This window comes from Peromyscus eremicus, chromosome 4 (genome assembly GCF_949786415.1).
Source record: "Peromyscus eremicus chromosome 4, PerEre_H2_v1, whole genome shotgun sequence".
NCBI lineage: Eukaryota > Metazoa > Chordata > Mammalia > Rodentia > Cricetidae > Peromyscus > Peromyscus eremicus.
The window spans coordinates 49782390-49799475 of NC_081419.1; the positions used below are offsets into that span (position 1 = coordinate 49782390).

Genomic DNA, 17086 nt, shown 5'->3' on the forward strand with positions numbered 1-17086 from the left:
CCTTTGAAAACCAGATCAGCCCCAACAACTGCACACAGAAAACTACATGGAAAATAACAGACAATGAACTTTTTACTCTTACCCTAACACATTTCATTATTTAGATAGTTTATGTCTGCCGTTGGCGAGGAAACTGGCCCCGATTCTGACAAATGTTTGTCCTGATGCATTAAAGCAGTATTTCTGAACATCTATTGTTTTGCCTTTTTTTTTTTATTCAGGAAAAATATTTAGAGAGTAAATAAACAAATGAGATCCAGTACTTGAAATCTTTACAGACCAAAGGCTTACAAACATTTTTTAACTTGGTCCCTTTTCTTTAAGATAGTCAGTAGACATCTGCCTTAGCCTCCCTCTACGGACACCCTCTGAGAACGCCCAGGCAACTTGCACTTCTTGGGTGCTACCCCAAACCTTGAGGTCACCACAAGAGAACTTGAACTCCTGCTCAGAAACCTAAAGAATAGGAGGGTGTCTCTGAAGAACTGTCAGTTAAAATGGTTTCACAAAGACGATTTTCCTCTGTGTCCTTTTCTTCAGGAGCAACTCCCAGCGATCTCTAGGCCATGGTGCTATTATACCCACTCTCTAACTGAATTTACTCGACAGTAATCTCTATATTATCCATATGTGTGAGAAGAACATGAATATACAGCTACATGTATCACCAGTCTATGACAGTTCACTCCAAAATAATTTAAACTTATAGTTGGAGGTGTCATGATGAAACTATCAATAAATGATTTTTTAATGTTTAATTCATAAGTATATGTTTTAATATTAATTTAGAACAATACAAAGCAGATTTTTTTAAAAAAAATAATCTCTTTCTATTAGATTATGCACATTTAAACAATAAGTGACTCAGGCAAAATAAGTCATTTTAATGTCATCTGTGATGGATTTTCCTTGACAGCTACTGTAAATTACAATTACACCGCGTCTCTCTGCACATGAAAGTAAGCATTGCAATAAATTATCTTTTATTTCAATCCGTCATGTCTGCTTTTCAGAAACAGAGAACCTCAAATAAAAGTTCAGCTCTATTGTAAGAAAAATACAGTAATTTGTGATCCAGCTTGAAACAAAAAATAAAATGTCCCAATCTATTGGAAAACAGTTGTTGGCTTTCAAAACTATGACTAATTGTACTTAAACATTCCTGTCATTAGAGGGGATCCCTGGCTTTGTACATTCCTCCATTTAGAAGCTACTGTTTGGACTGAAAATCTAAAAAAGATTAAAGTAAAATCCCCTAACTTATCAAATCAGCGGCCTTTTGAGATCCTTCTCTATTCGGAGATGTGGCCCTCTGGAGCTCAGTGTTCACAGATTCATGTGAAAGCGGTAATAAAACACTCCCATGTGCATGCTTATTTCTTTAAGAGCATGTACTTAAACACGGTACTCCTCTGCCCTCTTGGGGAATGCAGTTTTAGTCACATAAATTACTTGAAATGTGTTAAGAAATTGTATTTATTTAGACAAGACCGTAAGTAGAGTCTAACTGCTTCATGAAAAGGAATTATAGTGAAGAAAAAGGTCACAAGACGCTCCTTAAAGGGAATTTCTCTTCACCTTTGAATTGTAACTGAGCCATGGACAGTTGTGATGCAGTGTAGTTGAAAAGTGAGGTTCAAAGCTGCCTTTACACAGGTCTCCCCAGTATTCCCTCTGAAATCCAGGCATGATTGTGCAGGTCTCATGACCAGACATCGTCCTGTCGTAAAGGATTTTAGTTAGAGAAAGTCAGAGCAGACGACCTGAGAGTTGTTTCCAGTTAGATTTCAGCAAGAAAAAAAGGTTCCATCTGTGAAATGTTCAGGACAAGAAAACCCTTGTAGTGAGAGACAGCTGTGGTTCTGCGGTGGACTGGTGTTGGAGAGCAATTACCTCACTTCTCAGTGTCTGCCTGCCCCTCCAGATCCCACCCCCCAACATTGCTGCAAAGAGGTAGATGCACACCCCACCTTCCCACGCCTCGTCCGAGTGACCGGCATCTGCTTTCCTACTGAAGGAGTGGAATTTGATTTTCTAAGTCATTTGGATTGTCTTTGCAAAATCAGATCCAAGTCCCACAGCCAGGGGATGAGTCTGTGCTCACCAGGTGTTCTGAAATAGTTGAAAGCATGTGTTTTCGAACAGCACTTGAGAACATTAGTGGAATTTTATCTCACTTACATGTAAGTTGAAAACTACACTTTCAAAAGGGAAATACTCTGGACAGAAGTGCATCCTTAGCTCCTGGGAAGCAAACGTATTCAACCAGGGAACTGAGGGGCATTTGTCCAATTCTTTCCCCCTTCCCCATCTGTGAAATCCTCCAGTCTCTGCATATGTGATACAGATTCTAGGACACGATAGCCGGAAGTTCCATGAGGATCCAGAGAGCAAATTGTGGCAGGTGAAGGCACTCAAATATCTTTAGTTACTTTATAGTCGTACAGCCTCTCTTATGAAGAGGAATGAGAGGTATGAAGGGGGGAACCCCGAGGGGTTTTTAGAGTGGCCTTTCTTCTCCTCTCATTGGAAATTAAAATGAAGATTACCATTGTAACACACATTGACGATGTGGCTGTGAAGCCTGCCCATCAGTTGGATCATTGAAGGAAAAAAAAAAAAAAAAACTAGTATTTTTTTTTTTTAAGAACACCAGAATGCTTTATATTGAATACTTTTCAAATTATTAAAGGTGGTTGGGACTGAACTGACCTAACAGACAGGTGTTGGGAGAGCTCATTTTTATATAAATAAACTAATAACCTAGGCTATAACGAGTCACTTAATCATCTCTCTTCCACCTTCTATTTACGCTCCACCCTCGGTTTTATTCAGAAATTGTGTGGAAGTAGGAGAAACCCCTTGGGAGAGATGTTATGCTTCCTGGCTTCCTGGTCAAAGCACAGGGATCTACAAGGATCCTAAAGCGCAGCTTTGCAGATGAAGGCTTTGGCTTATTCCTCTCCTTGGCACTTGCCTAGCTTATCCATTTCCGCCCTACTGGTTACACCAAAATTCAGTTTCCATGAGATGCTGCCTGTCTGCTGATTACAGGGACATCCTTGTCTAAGTGAAGAGTCTTACAAATCTGGAAGTGTTTTTAAGTGTTCTTAAAAATCAAACTGGGAAGCCTGGCGGTGGTGGTGCACGCCTTTGATCCCAGCACCCGGGAGGCAGAGCCAGGTGGATCTCTGTGAGTTCGAGGCCAGCCTGGGCTACAGAGCGAGATCCAGGACAGGCACCAAAACTACACAGAGAAACCCTGTCTCGAAGGAAAAAAAAATCAAACTGGCTGTGATGGCACATGCCTGTAGTCCCAGCATTTGAGACACATAGATAGGAGGGTGGTAAGTTCAAAGTCACCCCTGCACACAAATTGAGACCTGTTGAAAAAAGAAGGAAAAAAAAAGTCTCCAAAAGTGTGTGTAGATATGATGGTTTGTATAGATGTTAGCCAAAAGGGTGTGTGAGAAACTAAACTAGAATCTGTTAGAAATGAGTTTGAAGATGGGTGTGGTAGCACATGTCCTTAATCCCAGCACTCAGGAGGCAGAGGCAGGCGGATCTCTGTGAGTTGGAGGCCAGCCTGGTCTATAGATTGAGTTCCAGGACAGCCATGGCTACACAGAGAAACCCTGTCTCAAAAACCCTCTCCCCCTCCAAAAAAAAAGAAAGAGAAGAAATGAGTTTGAGAGCTCAGACGTTTGGCTTTGTTAGGAATTGTAGCCATGGTCCCATAAACACCTGCCCATTGCTATGGGTAAGGTTGGAGGTGGTGTGCCTTTGCCCACATGAAAATATGTATCATTGGTGGTGTACACGTTTGTTATCAGTCTGGCAGTCCTCAAGATAACTATATTCACCTGACCTCAATAACAAACCTTTTCATCCTTGCAGGTAATGATTCCAGGTTTGGATTCTATGTGCTAGGTTCCATTTATAAGAGATAGATGGAACCCAAAATGTCTGCATTTATTATTAGGATAAATATTAACTCCCTTTAAATATCATTGTGATTTAAAAAAAAAACATTTTTATGAACTTTGCTAATGATGTGTATCTTAAGTAGAACCCTAAAATGGTCACCAGTTTTGAAAGAGAGTGGACAAAACAGACAATCTTTTGTATCTGTTTACAAAATGTTTAACACTTTAATTAGATGAGAGTACAGGACACCATAAAAATAGAAAGTCATACTTGGAGATTATAATTTTCTTTGTTTAATGCCTGAATTAGTAGTAACTGTTGATAAAGCCGTCAAAACCAGGTAAGCTTTTTGTGACCTTGTTACAGACGTGTGTGTGTGTGTGTGTGTGTGTGTGTGTGTGTGTGTGTATACCTTCCTTATGTATATCAGTCTACATTTGTGGGTATGCATATTTACTTCTTGCCTAAAAATAACCTTTGTTAAATGTACTTAGATGAATAACTCAAACAAGTCTCATATGTATATATTCTATGTATATCCAAAAGGAGTTGTTGATAAACATCAACCAACACTAAAATTATTCCAGAAGAAAGGGAACATTCATGCTATCATCAGACTTGAAATAGAACTGATTTTTTTTTATTGATTAGATTTGTTCATTTATTTGACATCCCGACTACAGTTCCCCTCCCCCCTTCCCTCCTGTTCTCTTCCCCTGCCTCCCTTCTGCCCCCCCATCCACAGAACTGATTTTTTTCTTTCTCAGAGACTATTGTAAGTGATTTTATTTTTAATCTTAATATGCATTAAAACATTGGATTAAATTAGATGTCTTTTGGTCACTTTCAAGCCATATAACTCATCAGAACGGTTTGCAAGTCTGTCCACATTTTGTGGGACATGGGATAGGATCATACTTTCATGGACACCCAGAAATTTGGCATCATGGTAAGAGTTATTTTGGAAGCTGTTTATTGAATGACATCAGTTTTTCTCCAAGTTCTTTTTGCTTTGAATCCACCTTGTCACAGTCCCTCCTCCCCTCCACCAGCCCCTCCCGGTTTTTAACCAGGATGTTACTGTGCTGTTGGGTCACAGCTCAGCACATTTCCCAAATGAAGTTTATTTTGGTTTTGGTCTTCTCCTGAAGGATACATGGCTGGCAGGCCTGGGGGATATTTGTCTAGGAAAAGTTACTGCAAACAAAACCCCGCTGCATTGCCGTCCCAGCAGCGTGCACACATGACTGTTGGCTGTTTTTCTTCTCTACCCCCTTTTCCAACCGCTGACGGTTGTGGTTAAACTTCATTACATCCTACACAGCGTTGACAGCTGATGTATTTAGCAGCATGTACTCTTTAGTGTTTTCCGGATTATGCCCACCCTTGTGTTCTTTCCCCAGAATCCAGTTTTTCCCTGACTGGGTGTGCACCCTACAGAGAGAAGGCAACCACCAGGAGGGGTGGGAGGGAGGACTTGGGTAAAGGTAGGAAGCAGCGCTGTGGAGGAGTCCCGAGGGGATGCACATTTGAACAAGAGCTGAGAGACAGTTAGTGCTGAGTCTGGCCCTGTGTACTTGAGATAGGACAAGTCCCTGGAAGAACTAACTGGAAACCACCCTAGAGGATCCGTGGAGACCCTGCAGAACAGTGCCCCTTTGAGCCAGAACCCTACCTGAGGCAACTCAGAAGAGGCCCACTTCAGTGTGGAAAGAGCCTGTCTCCCCAGGCCTCACCAGTGCTAATGCATGCACATGCCCCTTCCTACATGCCAGGTGCTATCCTTTGGCATCTGTCCCCCAGGACTTACTTTGGTCTTAGGGAGACCAGGAGACCTAGCATCAGGTGGCACGGGGAACGGCAGACATGAAGAAGAGAAGGAATTGTACTGGTATATGAACACCCTAGCTGCCCCTGCCAGGCCTTGCCAAACTGCTAAAGAGTGGGTGGAGTCTGAGAACACAGATACCAACAAAAGAGTGAGACTCCCCCATCTCCTGCAAGCCCTGTGTTTAACCCGGGGGCTCCTCCAGGTATTCAAAACCCTCTACCCTTTCCAAAAGCAAACTGGCCAAGTTTTTAAAGCAGCCCCACTCCCCGCTTGCGTTTCTTTCTCTTCCTGGTTCCTTTTCTCACAGCGCCCTGTATTTGTGTTGCAGCAAATGACAATGATCTGACCATGGAGGCGGGCATGGCTTTCACAATAGGTAATGCTGGGCTCCTCTTTAGAGAGCTGGGGCCCCTGGATGGAAACTGGCCTTTGCCGAGAGACTTGAAGTCCTGCAAAGGACTAATGAAGCTAATCAGCATAATGAAATAATTTGGATGCATAGTAAATGTGATTAAATAATATCCTCTAGCCCTGTCTTCCTAAATCAGATACTTACCGACACATTTAGGAGACTGCAGCCATCCAACCTCTAATTCTGTTACCGGCATAATGTGCTGTTTGTTTTTTTGTTTTGTTTTTTCATTAACACCCAGTAACTAGAGACGATTAAGTCCCTTGCTCTCTGTCAGCAAGTGGCGTGTGCTCTGTGGCGGCCCATTCCTGGCTGATGGCATGATTGGTGTCACCACCAAATTCCAATCACCTAGGGCCACCAAGGCCTCCTAGTTCTGACTGTAGGACTTAATGGAGAAGCAATTAGGGTAAAATAAGAAAATTGTTATTTGCTGATTAATGAACATTTTGAGCGTGTTTTAAAAATTCAAATATTTTAAAAAACTGACTGGTATTTATAAGAGGGACTGGTGTTTGGGTGGTTATTATCCACAGGGTCCTAATTAAGGCTTGATTAAAATGCCCTTCTTTCTCTAAAAAATTATGAGCTAGGCAACTTCACACATTTTTTTCTAAATGCTGTTGCATTTCCTCTTCCTACTGTTTGGTTTGTGGTATACTATGTAAGCAACATCAATTATCAGTCCTTGCAGGATGACAACAGGAACTGTGGGTGAAACACTCAGGGGGAGGGAGGGCCTCCTGAGCCTCCCTCCCCCTCTCTTCCTCTCATTACAAACTGAAACAATATCTACTATAGGACGTTTTTCTCTCCTACAGAGCCAATCATCACTGAGGGGTCCCCAGAATTTAAAGTCATGGAGGACGAGTGGACCGTGGTCTCACTGGACAACCAAAGGTGCTTGCTCTGTTACGTTTGAATTGCTGGGGAGGGAGGGTGCCCAGCGGCACCCAGAGCTGCCGGTGCACACAAGTGTCCTGACTGCCAGCCACCCTGTGTGTTTCAGGTCCGCACAGTTCGAGCACACAGTCCTCATCACGTCCAGCGGCGTGGAGATCCTGACCAAATTGCCTCAAGAAGCCTGAGAATCTACCAGCAAGGCCACTGAGGCCCAGGGCCTGTTTTCTTAAGGAGACCTCTGAGAACTGAGTTACCAACCACAGGCCACACAGGAGCCTACGATGTCTCAGAGAAAAATACAGCGAGGACAAGGGCTTTGGGGACTCAGTCTGCGGCCTGCCATGACCCCTGAAGAACCACCTCCTGGGCAGGTGGTTTGCCCTTTCCCTGATTCTAATTCTGATTTTCCTGAAATCTATTCCAGGTTTTATCCAAGTTTAAAAAAACAAACAAAAAACAAAAATAAAACAACAACAACAAAAACCCCAAGACAAAAACCTCTTAAAACCATTGTGTTCACTCTTTATATGTAACAGTTACAGAGGAGAGGGGCAGGCCGTTAGTTTTGGAATCTCCAAACTTTTAACATGCCAGCAGAAAGAAAAAACAGAACCTGTTAGCTAAAAAAAAGAATGTTTTAATCTGCTTTTTCCCCTTGTGGATCTTAAATTGGCTGGGCCTGAGGGCACTCCTAGAGGCAGCACCTGCTTCCACCCCCTGCCCAGCTTCCTCTTCATCAAGGTCTGGCCTAGAGAACATGAGCCAGGAAGCATTGCCTACAAATGTTTTCTGGGCGGTGGACCATAGTTTAGCCTTTCTGAAGATGTTAGCAGTGCAGACAAGACCTTGCGGACCCCTGAACCTCTTCATCAGCAACCAGCCATGCTTGATCCCCTCCCAGCTGAGACCACCCCCACACTAGGTCATTTGTTGTGCTGAAAAATTGAGCCGCAACCCCATACTTTAGATGTGTGTCCCCTGAGTTTAGAGCCCAACCAGTCCTTACACTGTCCAACCCCTGGCTGCTGGCCTGGGACAGGCATTCCTCTGCTCCCCGGGCTATACAAATCAGGTATCCCTGAGACCTCACAGGATCCCTGAGAGAGGAGACACCAGACACAGTTGAGATAAGGCCCTAGCTGGCCTGGTCCAGAACTGTGAGCTGTAACTACCGGTCAACTTGCCTGCAGCACCTTCTTGCTTCAAAAGCGGAAATCCATCCCTGCCTGGAGCATCCGCTTTCCCTTGTTCTTGGGGATCTGTTCACATCTAGCTCCAGAGGGGCCGGGCTGAGCCTCACAGGAAGTCAAGTCCCCTCTGGGCATGTTAGAAAGAGCATGTCTAGAGAGGTCCAGACCTCTAACTGCTAACTCTAGTTTGTGTTCCTGTGGATGGTAAAGTGGCCATAGTCTAAACAGAGCTTGGTTGTCAGGGAGCCAAGGACGTGTCTTATATTTGCCAGGACTGATGGCATCAGAGACATCCACAGGGAGTTAGCTTGACTTTCAGACACCCAGAGCCATGGAAAAAGGGGTGAGATACTGAGGACAAGCACTTGGAAAAGTGGTAAATCCCAGCTCTTCTCTAAACTTGGGAATCTCTCCATGTTCCCCAACCCTCCAGCTCAGTTTATCTCTGTCTAGAGATTACAGTTGTTTATGGGAATGATTCTAAACCTAGTTTATTTGAGAGTGAGAAGGAATGGGGATTTGTAAGATCAACTGGCCAACTTTTGAGGTGTTCTGGAATTAGCCAGGCAGAGGGTCAGAGGCTGGAGCTGTGGCCATGGAGCAATTCCTATTCCCTAGAGAGGAACAGGGCCCAGCTGGCCTTAGGAGCTATTTGCCAGAGAATGACTTTCTTAGAGCAATCAGATTAGCATGTAGTGTCTTTATCTGCAGATCAGTTTACTCCGGGGTCCCCCTAAGGATAGTTTTATTAGGACCACGGGATTTTACCCACCACTGGGACAATTATTGCAGGTGGAGGCATTTATGGGGAAGGTATATAATCTGATTTAGTAATCTAGGCTGCACTGCTGAACTCCGCAGCTCTGTAGGAGACAAACTTGAATTAAAGGAATTTTGGGTAACACTCTTTGAAGTTGAGATTAGGACGTAGGTTTTTTAAAAAGAGCCTCCCCTTGTCCACTTCCTCATCAGCTGGCCAGCTGAACTGACCTGACCGACACCTAGCCCTGAGCCACACGGATTCCAGCCAGGAAGAATAAGCTGGCTACCATCTGAGCTGCTGGGTCCCGAGGTGACTCCATTGAGTTCTGCTCCCCGTCTGGAATCTTCAAGACCAATGCGAAATTCTAATTTCCTTTCATACTTGGGCAGGGAAAGGTCTAAGCATTTTAGAACAGGTGTCGCCTTAGAGTTGGGACACTTGGGACACTCTGGGCTCACCGGGTAGCGATAAGATCTCACTTCAGGAAGCTAAGTGAGGCGTGTGCACTCTTCCAGAGGCCCTGCTTAGCTTTTCCCTAGACTTGCTTTCTTCCTCGTATCAGGAAATAATTCTGGAGTGTGCTCCCTCACAATTCAGTTCTAAATTATGCCAGTCTCTGAAACCCTATGGAGCCAGTCGGTCGTTTGTTCCCAGAAGCCAGCCTGGTCTCCTGCTCTGCTAAGTGGAAGGGCAGAGCACCTCATAGTCCCGTCTCTCCGGTTACCCAACCCAGCAAGTCTCTGGGATAAACTGGCCCTAGGCAGTCTGGCCTTCGGATGTCCTCTGGCCTTGCACTAAATTCCAAGAGACACCAGTCTAGTTTCCCCCAGTCCCAACCTCGACCCCGGCACACACCGCAGCGATCACTTACGTGGGCAAGGCCCGCAAGGCGGAGAGACCTCGGGTTCAGACGGCATCCAAGCGGCTGCAATGGGCGCACAGGACCGCACTTCACACCCCAAAACAGGCGCTAAGAAGGAGCAATTAAAGTCACGAGTACTACAGGAAAATCAGGGCGAGCCTAGTGGCTCGGGAGTTGTGGTGGAGTCATTAGTTGGTTGTTGCTACAAAGCCTCACCGTGTGGTTCGGTGATTAAGGGAAAAAAAAATCTTTTAGGCGTTGACAAACCCTTTATTGGTTTACAGAATTTGGACTGTTAGCTTGCGCTCTCTCTCTCTCTCTCTCTCTCTCTCTCTCTCTCTCTCTCTCTCTTTTGTTTTTCTCTTTTGCTCCAACCACCACGTTGCATGAAACATCTCTGCCCCCAGCTTCATGCCCTTAAACCAAAGAGGAATTCCCGAAGGCAGGAGCCGCTGCTGAAGAAGTTAGAGAGAGAGAGAGAGAGAGAGAGAGAGAGAGAGAGAGAGAGAGAGAGAGAGAGAGTCAGAGAGGGAGGGAGAGAGAATCCCCTGTACTCATATCTGTAACGACATCACCGATGTAATTTGTTTTGAATGTTCATTTTTATTGGTGTTCCCTCTGCCAAAATGTGCTTGATTACAGAGGTCTGTCCTGTGATCACTGCGCACTCCAGATAGGGGAAGGTGCCGCGGCGAAGGTTCAGCTCAGGCCAGATCAAATCCCGGGCTGTTTAACGCTGAAAGGCTGCATGTTGCTATTAGTGTTAAATATATGGCTAATTATGCGTATGAAAATTAAACATCAGTGTTATGCTAATGGGGCGCCTTCAGCTGCGGATCTGAGCACTTGAGACTACCATTTAATCAAATGAATCAGTAACTAATACGTGTGCACGTGTGAACTTTCACAAGATCATTTCCCCGTCCCCCGTCACACCGCTAAATTATGAAAGAAATAATTATCAACACTTTCTAATTACCTAACAAAGTAATTTGGGATTCATCGTGGGGCTGGCAGGATTGGGAACCAGCAGTCCCTAGCAACCAGCGTAGTTTGCGCCACGCCGCGCCGCGTGGGGCGGCCGTGTGGTAGTAGTGGTGGGTGGGGGCGAGAGAGCCTTTTGTGCACTTTTCCATACGAAGGTCGACGGCGCCTTGGCAGCTTTTGCCTCCACCAGCGCCCCTCGACTCACCCTCGGTCTGGAGGCTCCAGCTTAAGCAACTGGAGGTGAGGAAGAACTGGGCGACAAAGAGGGGCATGTCTATACGCAAATACCCGAGCCTACCACAGATCTGGATTTGCTGAGGGTTTCGGTGTCGCCCTAGGACTCCCAAACCCCAAGTAGTCTGGCCAGACCCCAGGAGGTTGGAAAATGACCACCTGGCGGGCGTTCGACGCTCCAGCCGCCAGGCGCCCTCAGGTCCCCGGACTCCACGCTGCGCCGCGCCCTCGAGGCGAGTGAGCCCCGGGCGCATGGCTCGGGGGGAGTGGAGAGGGGAGGGGGAGGCAGGAAGGTTGGGAGGGAAAGCGGGGGAGGCGGTGCGGCCGCCTTTCCTGGGAGGAGAAGCGCGGGTTCCTGGCTCTCCCCGTGCGCTGCTTTGATCAGACCGGTGCAGCCTGGAGCTGGAGTGGCCATCTGGGCCTGGAGAGATGCGAGCAAGCCCCCGGGAGCGGTGGCAGCGGCGGGGCGGCGGCCGAGTGAGTGAGTTGGGCGGGAGAGCCCCCAAACCCCGATCCCCGGGATGTGGCCGAGAGGACCCCAGCCTGGGAGGCGCGGCCTGGAGCGTGCGGAGCTAGGCACAGGACACTCAGAACCTCTGGCTGCTGGCTACCTGGGTTGTCTCCCAGTGAGCGACCCCGCGATCCAGAGAGACCGCGGCCAGACTGGAGCGGCGCTCCGCACCGGACTGGGTGACTGCGAGAAGAAGTGGTCCGGGGTCCCAGGAGTTGGGGGCGGGCGAAGGGTGGGGACAGCAAGGGGGAGGGCGACGGCAGGGGGCTGCTGGTTGGTTTCTGGGGCGGGAAGCGCGCGAGGGAGGCGGGAGGCTGGAGTCGCGGGCCTCCAAGGTCCCAGCGCGGACGCCGCAGCCCATTGTGCTTCACGCTCCGCGCGCTCCGTAGCAGAGGAGCCCGGGCCGGGACGAGTGGACCCGACTCTCCCTAGGCCGGGCCTCCAGCCGAGCCGGAGCTCCTCGGACCAATCCCCGGTGATTATGCAAGAGAGCCGACCAATCAGCTCCACCAGCTCATGAATATTTATGACCTTGGCTGAGTCAAAGCTTTGAACCGAGTTTGGGGAGCTCGGCAGCATCATGCTTAGACTTTTCAAAGAGACAAACTCCATTTTCTTATGAATGGAAAGTGAAAACCCCTGTTCCGCTTAAATTGGGTTCCTTCCTGTCCTGAGAAACATAGAGACCCCCAAAAGGGAAGCAGAGGAGAGAAAGACCCACACCCAGACCCCCGCGAGAAGAGATGACCATGACCACCATGCCAGAAAGTCTCAACAGCCCCGTGTCGGGCAAGGCGGTGTTTATGGAGTTTGGGCCGCCCAACCAGCAAATGTCTCCTTCTCCCATGTCCCACGGGCACTACTCCATGCACTGTTTACACTCGGCGGGCCACTCGCAGCCCGACAGTGCCTACAGTTCGGCCTCGTCCTTCTCCCGACCGCTGGGCTACCCCTACGTCAACTCGGTCAGCAGCCACGCGTCCAGCCCCTACATCAGTTCCGTGCAGTCCTACCCCGGCAGCGCCAGCCTCGCCCAGAGCCGCCTGGAGGACCCAGGTACGTGCGCTTGCCAGGGACAAGGAGAGAAGGGAAGGAGACTAGGAGAGAGGGGGAGAAGGGGAGGAGGAAAGAGAGAAGAGGAGAGTGGGATAGAGAGAGGTGAGTGGGGGTGGGGAAAGCGCGGAAGTAGTAGAGGTTTCGGATATCAATCTATGGATCCTTGTCACTGAAACGAAAAAAAAATTATAAGTCAATTCAATTTACAACTGTCCAGCAAAGGATAAATCCGAGCGCGTCTCTTGACACTGGCTGGGCCTCTGGGCCGCTCGGTGCGCCAAGCACACAATGCCCTGCTGGAAAACAGAAACCCACGTGTGCACGTATTAGTCTCGGTAATTATTTATTGCGTAGCGCTATAAACAATGTATGCAATTAAGGGTAATTAAACCTCAACTACCGCCTGCAAAAATAGCAAACTTTCCCTGCAAAGGCAATAGCTGCGCTCTTGAGTACGGCCCAGTTCTGTCTACAGCAGCCAGGGACCTGCGCTCGGACCTTGAGCAACCCTTTGCAGTCTTTCAGGGTTTCTGGAACGTTCTTTTCCGGACCCTGCCTCTACCAACCCGTCCATAGACACGCACTCTCGTCCCTCCACATTAAAGGCAGTCCAGAATTAACACGGGTATCTGCTTCTGTTGTCCCTCCAGGGGCGGACTCCGAGAAGAGCACCGTGGTGGAAGGCGGTGAAGTGCGCTTTAATGGCAAAGGGAAAAAGATCCGCAAACCCAGGACAATTTATTCCAGTTTGCAGTTGCAGGCTTTGAACCGGAGGTTCCAACAAACTCAGTATCTAGCTCTCCCTGAGAGGGCGGAGCTCGCGGCCTCCTTGGGACTCACACAGACTCAGGTACCTGGCCGCTGTCTCTCCGCCAAACAGGCTCCCCGCGCTGGGCTTCAGCCCCAGGCTTCGAATTTCGTGTTCACTGGGCCTCTGGTTCGAGGTGTCACTGTGCGTGTGCGTGTGCTTGTGCATGTGCGCGCGCGTGCGCGCGTGTCTGTGTGTCCACCTCTGACTTTCAGCGTCTCCCCTTCCTCCCACATGCTGCCTGCCCTAGCTCAGACCCTACTCTGACCTGCAGGCCGCCTGCTCTTCGGTCCCTGGACTTCTGATCTGGGAGCAGGAAGGATTTCTCCACTGGTTTTGTTTGGAGATTCTGAGGTCACACGCGCCGGAACAACTGGAACAATAGAAGGGGAATTTAATCCTCCTTTGCCTTTAAAGTGTGTGGCTAATCACTAGGATCCTGGGCCTAAGCCTCAATCTCCCTCCACCTCCTCATTCTCGCGAGGTGGCAGAGGAGGATCCTTCCCTCTGCCCTTTCCCCTCCCAAGTCCCAGATCCTGGAGAGAGAGAGAGAGAACAAATATATATATGTATTTGAGATTTTTTTTTTCTTCCTGCTTTTCTCTAACACTGTGGGCAGTTCGTAGGCATTCAAACCGGATTGATTCCGGTTTCCAAAGTCTGTCTCTAGATTTGGATTGGAGCTGGGGAAAGCGAACACACCTAACGGGGGGAAAAGTTGGATTGAGTCTGAAGAAAAGTTTCACAAACCCTCCGTGGCTTCATCCACAAGTTCTTAAACTCATCCAAAGGCAGAAAGTTCGGGCAAAAGGAAGGTGGTCTAACTGTAAATAGATACCCCCCCCATTCTATTAAAACCCTATTTAGGTTTTAAATTTTCTTTATTGATATTGCATTGTTTTGCATGCAAGAGGTCTTCCATAAACAGCAGCCCGGTTGACATTGACCCACTTGCAAGCCAAGGCCTGGGTCTCCCCTGCTCTCCTTACCCCACCCCCACCCCCGTATTTGAGAACCGCACTAAGGATCAGCAGCAGCGGCGGGACTGGGTGATCAGTTTTCTAGCCTTTGGCTCTCATGGGGACGGGGTGGGGGGTGGGGGTGGGGGTGGGGATGGTGGTCGCTGCCCCTCTAGCCTGGAGCTGCCAGCCTCCGCAGAGCCAGGAGGGCGGGTATTCTCTTCCACCAGTCCCTTCTCTCCTCCCCAGGCCTGGGTAGGCTCGGTGGTCACAGTCCAGTCACGTTGTCGCCCGATCTTGCAGGTCAAGATATGGTTCCAGAACAAACGCTCCAAGTTCAAGAAGCTGATGAAGCAAGGCGGGGCAGCTCTGGAAGGCAGCGCGCTGGCGAATGGCAGGGCCTTGTCTGCCGGCTCCCCACCGGTGCCACCCGGCTGGAATCCGAACTCCTCCTCTGGGAAGGGCTCCGGCAGCAGCGCAGGCTCCTACGTCCCCAGCTACACCTCCTGGTATCCTTCAGCGCACCAAGAAGCTATGCAGCAGCCTCAGCTCATGTGAGGTTATCAGTTCGCACTCACCCACCTCCTTCCCGTCTCCCATGGCCCGGCCCCTCTCGCCTCCAGGTCCATCCACCCTTTCTCGTGCCCTGGGCCGAGAGAAGAAGGACCCCGAGGTGAGGAAGGGGGGGAAAGAAGGAAAGAAAAAGGAACAGAGGGTTTGCCGCCTCCTTGGGGTCCCTAGAGGTCTGGTCCAGCGAGTTTCCAACTCTCCGCCCAAACCTGGTTTGGGCCACGCCGTGACAGCAGAGTGGCCTCAAAGCAGGCACAGCCACTGGAGACCGAGCCACAAGACAACCGGCTGGACCCGACCAGACTCTCAGCTTTGTGAGACTATCAGGAAAAAAAAATACGTAGGAGGGGGAAAATGCTCTCTTTTTTTTCGGTTCTGTCTGTCTTTGTCTCCTTTTTGCACTGTCTGTGCGCTGAGTCAAGGTCCTCGTGTGTCTGCTGTCCTCATTCTGCGGCCTCTCCAAAAAGTCACCAGGTCTGAGCCACACCGGTCTGCCGGCAGCCCACCAGCGAACCCTGGAACGCTTTTTCCTTTATGGTCTTCTTCCGGGCCCTGCTTGACCACCTGTGTAGCTTGTTTGGGAAACGGGGAAAATCAGAGGGAGGGGGGGTTAATTTATTGAAAAACAGACTTTATCTGACGCTGAGTGTTGACCAATTCCAGGTTCTCTGGGGCATGGAGTGGGCACCGTCCAAACATACTGTTTACCTTGGATACACCAGAAAAGGGAACAAGGAGGGGGATAGTGGTTTTTAAGGTACACGGTAACTTTTGTGCTTTGCTGGAATGGAGTGGTGGGAGCAGCGTGATTTACATTTTACATTTACAGTTTGTTATTAAAAATAACAAACAACAAAAGAAAGAACAAAGTAACAAAGGAAAGAGAAGTGAAGCCATCAGGATTTTGTCAGGAATGCAGACAAGAACACCCAGCCAAGAAGAAAATCATCCTCTGGGCAGCAAGAGAGAGGACCAATGGTCCTTGGAGAGAAAATCAGTCCTGTGAAAGCCCCCCAATTCCAGGTCTCTTTGAAGTAAGACATAAACAGCTTTAAACAACCCCAGCGGCTCGACCACAGAACACAAGTCGTCACCCTGAACGCACAGTCTCTGGTGCAGGATCTAATTGCTGTACATATTATTATTGTTATTATTATTAATAATTATTATTGTTGTTCTGTAAACATGTTGCACAAGCTTAGCCTCTTTCCGTTCCATTGTGTGTGGCTGTAAACCCGATGCTTTGTGAAATAAGAATCTTGACATTTTACTTGTGAAATTTGGAAAATGTGATCGATTGAAATTCAACCGTGTTTTGTGTTCTCTATGTCAAAGTTTAGTTTTATATTGAGAATGTTAACTTATTGCTTTGTATCTTGGGGGGAGGGAAACTTTGTAAATAAGTTATAAAGTTTCTTTGAGACAGTAAAATTATGATTTCATGAAAGAGCCATTGCATCCTGTGATGTGTGGAGGGAAAGGAGGTGCCCCCCCCACACCTTTGGTACATTACCATAGGCATATCTACTTACCAGGGATAGACTGGGGACTCTTACTATTCCATCAAAACATCATCCTAAGGTCTGTGGGGGTGCCCCAAAGGCCTGTTCCCATTACCTCTCCCCTCTCAGCCCGGCCTGGGATCCTTGCCTAGGTAGGAGATATGACATACATGCCTAGAGAGGGCTGGCGCATTCTGCTCAGGAGCAGGTGTTTTAGGACAGAGCCCCACCTCAAGGGCTCAGGAATGGAAAGGCTACCAAGAGAGGAAAACAAAACCCAAGGGCAGCGGCCTTGAGAGACCTGGAGTTCTTTCCTGGTGTCCTGTGACTTCTCAAGAACCCTGGAAACAGGCACCCTGCTCAGCCTCAGCCCGGATCTGACCTGCCAGATTTCGCTTGACCTCAGGCACAAGATAGCATCTTGGCGGGGCAGGAAGCATGCATCTTCCAAGCCACCGCCCCAATCAATCACTGAGGTCTTTGGGGACAGGACATGTCCCAGAGAGCCACCCAGACCCTTCCACAGCAAAAAAGACCCATTCCTGCCTAATGCCTAGGGACTTCTTTCTAC

The 17086-nt window shown here is 48.3% G+C and overlaps 2 protein-coding genes across 2 annotated transcripts in view; both read left to right on the plus strand.

Annotated features, from left to right (window-relative positions):
• Metap1d (methionyl aminopeptidase type 1D, mitochondrial) overlaps positions 1–7557 on the plus strand; it is a 69982-nt gene extending 62425 nt beyond the window's left edge. Inside the window, exons 7-10 of the mRNA XM_059260685.1 lie at positions 4779–4876; positions 6087–6134; positions 6992–7070; positions 7180–7557. Of these exons, the coding sequence (XP_059116668.1) occupies positions 4779–4876; positions 6087–6134; positions 6992–7070; positions 7180–7258 (304 nt within the window). The 3' untranslated portion in view covers positions 7259–7557. The remainder of the gene's footprint in view (positions 1–4778; positions 4877–6086; positions 6135–6991; positions 7071–7179) is intronic.
• A 4806-nt stretch (positions 7558–12363) lies between these two features.
• Positions 12364–15001, plus strand: Dlx1 (distal-less homeobox 1). The gene is made up of 3 exons (XM_059259180.1): positions 12364–12676; positions 13327–13526; positions 14747–15001. Exons 1-3 carry the CDS (start codon positions 12364–12366, stop codon positions 14999–15001), a joined length of 768 nt encoding a protein of 255 aa, XP_059115163.1.
• Positions 15002–17086: the final 2085 nt, after the last annotated feature.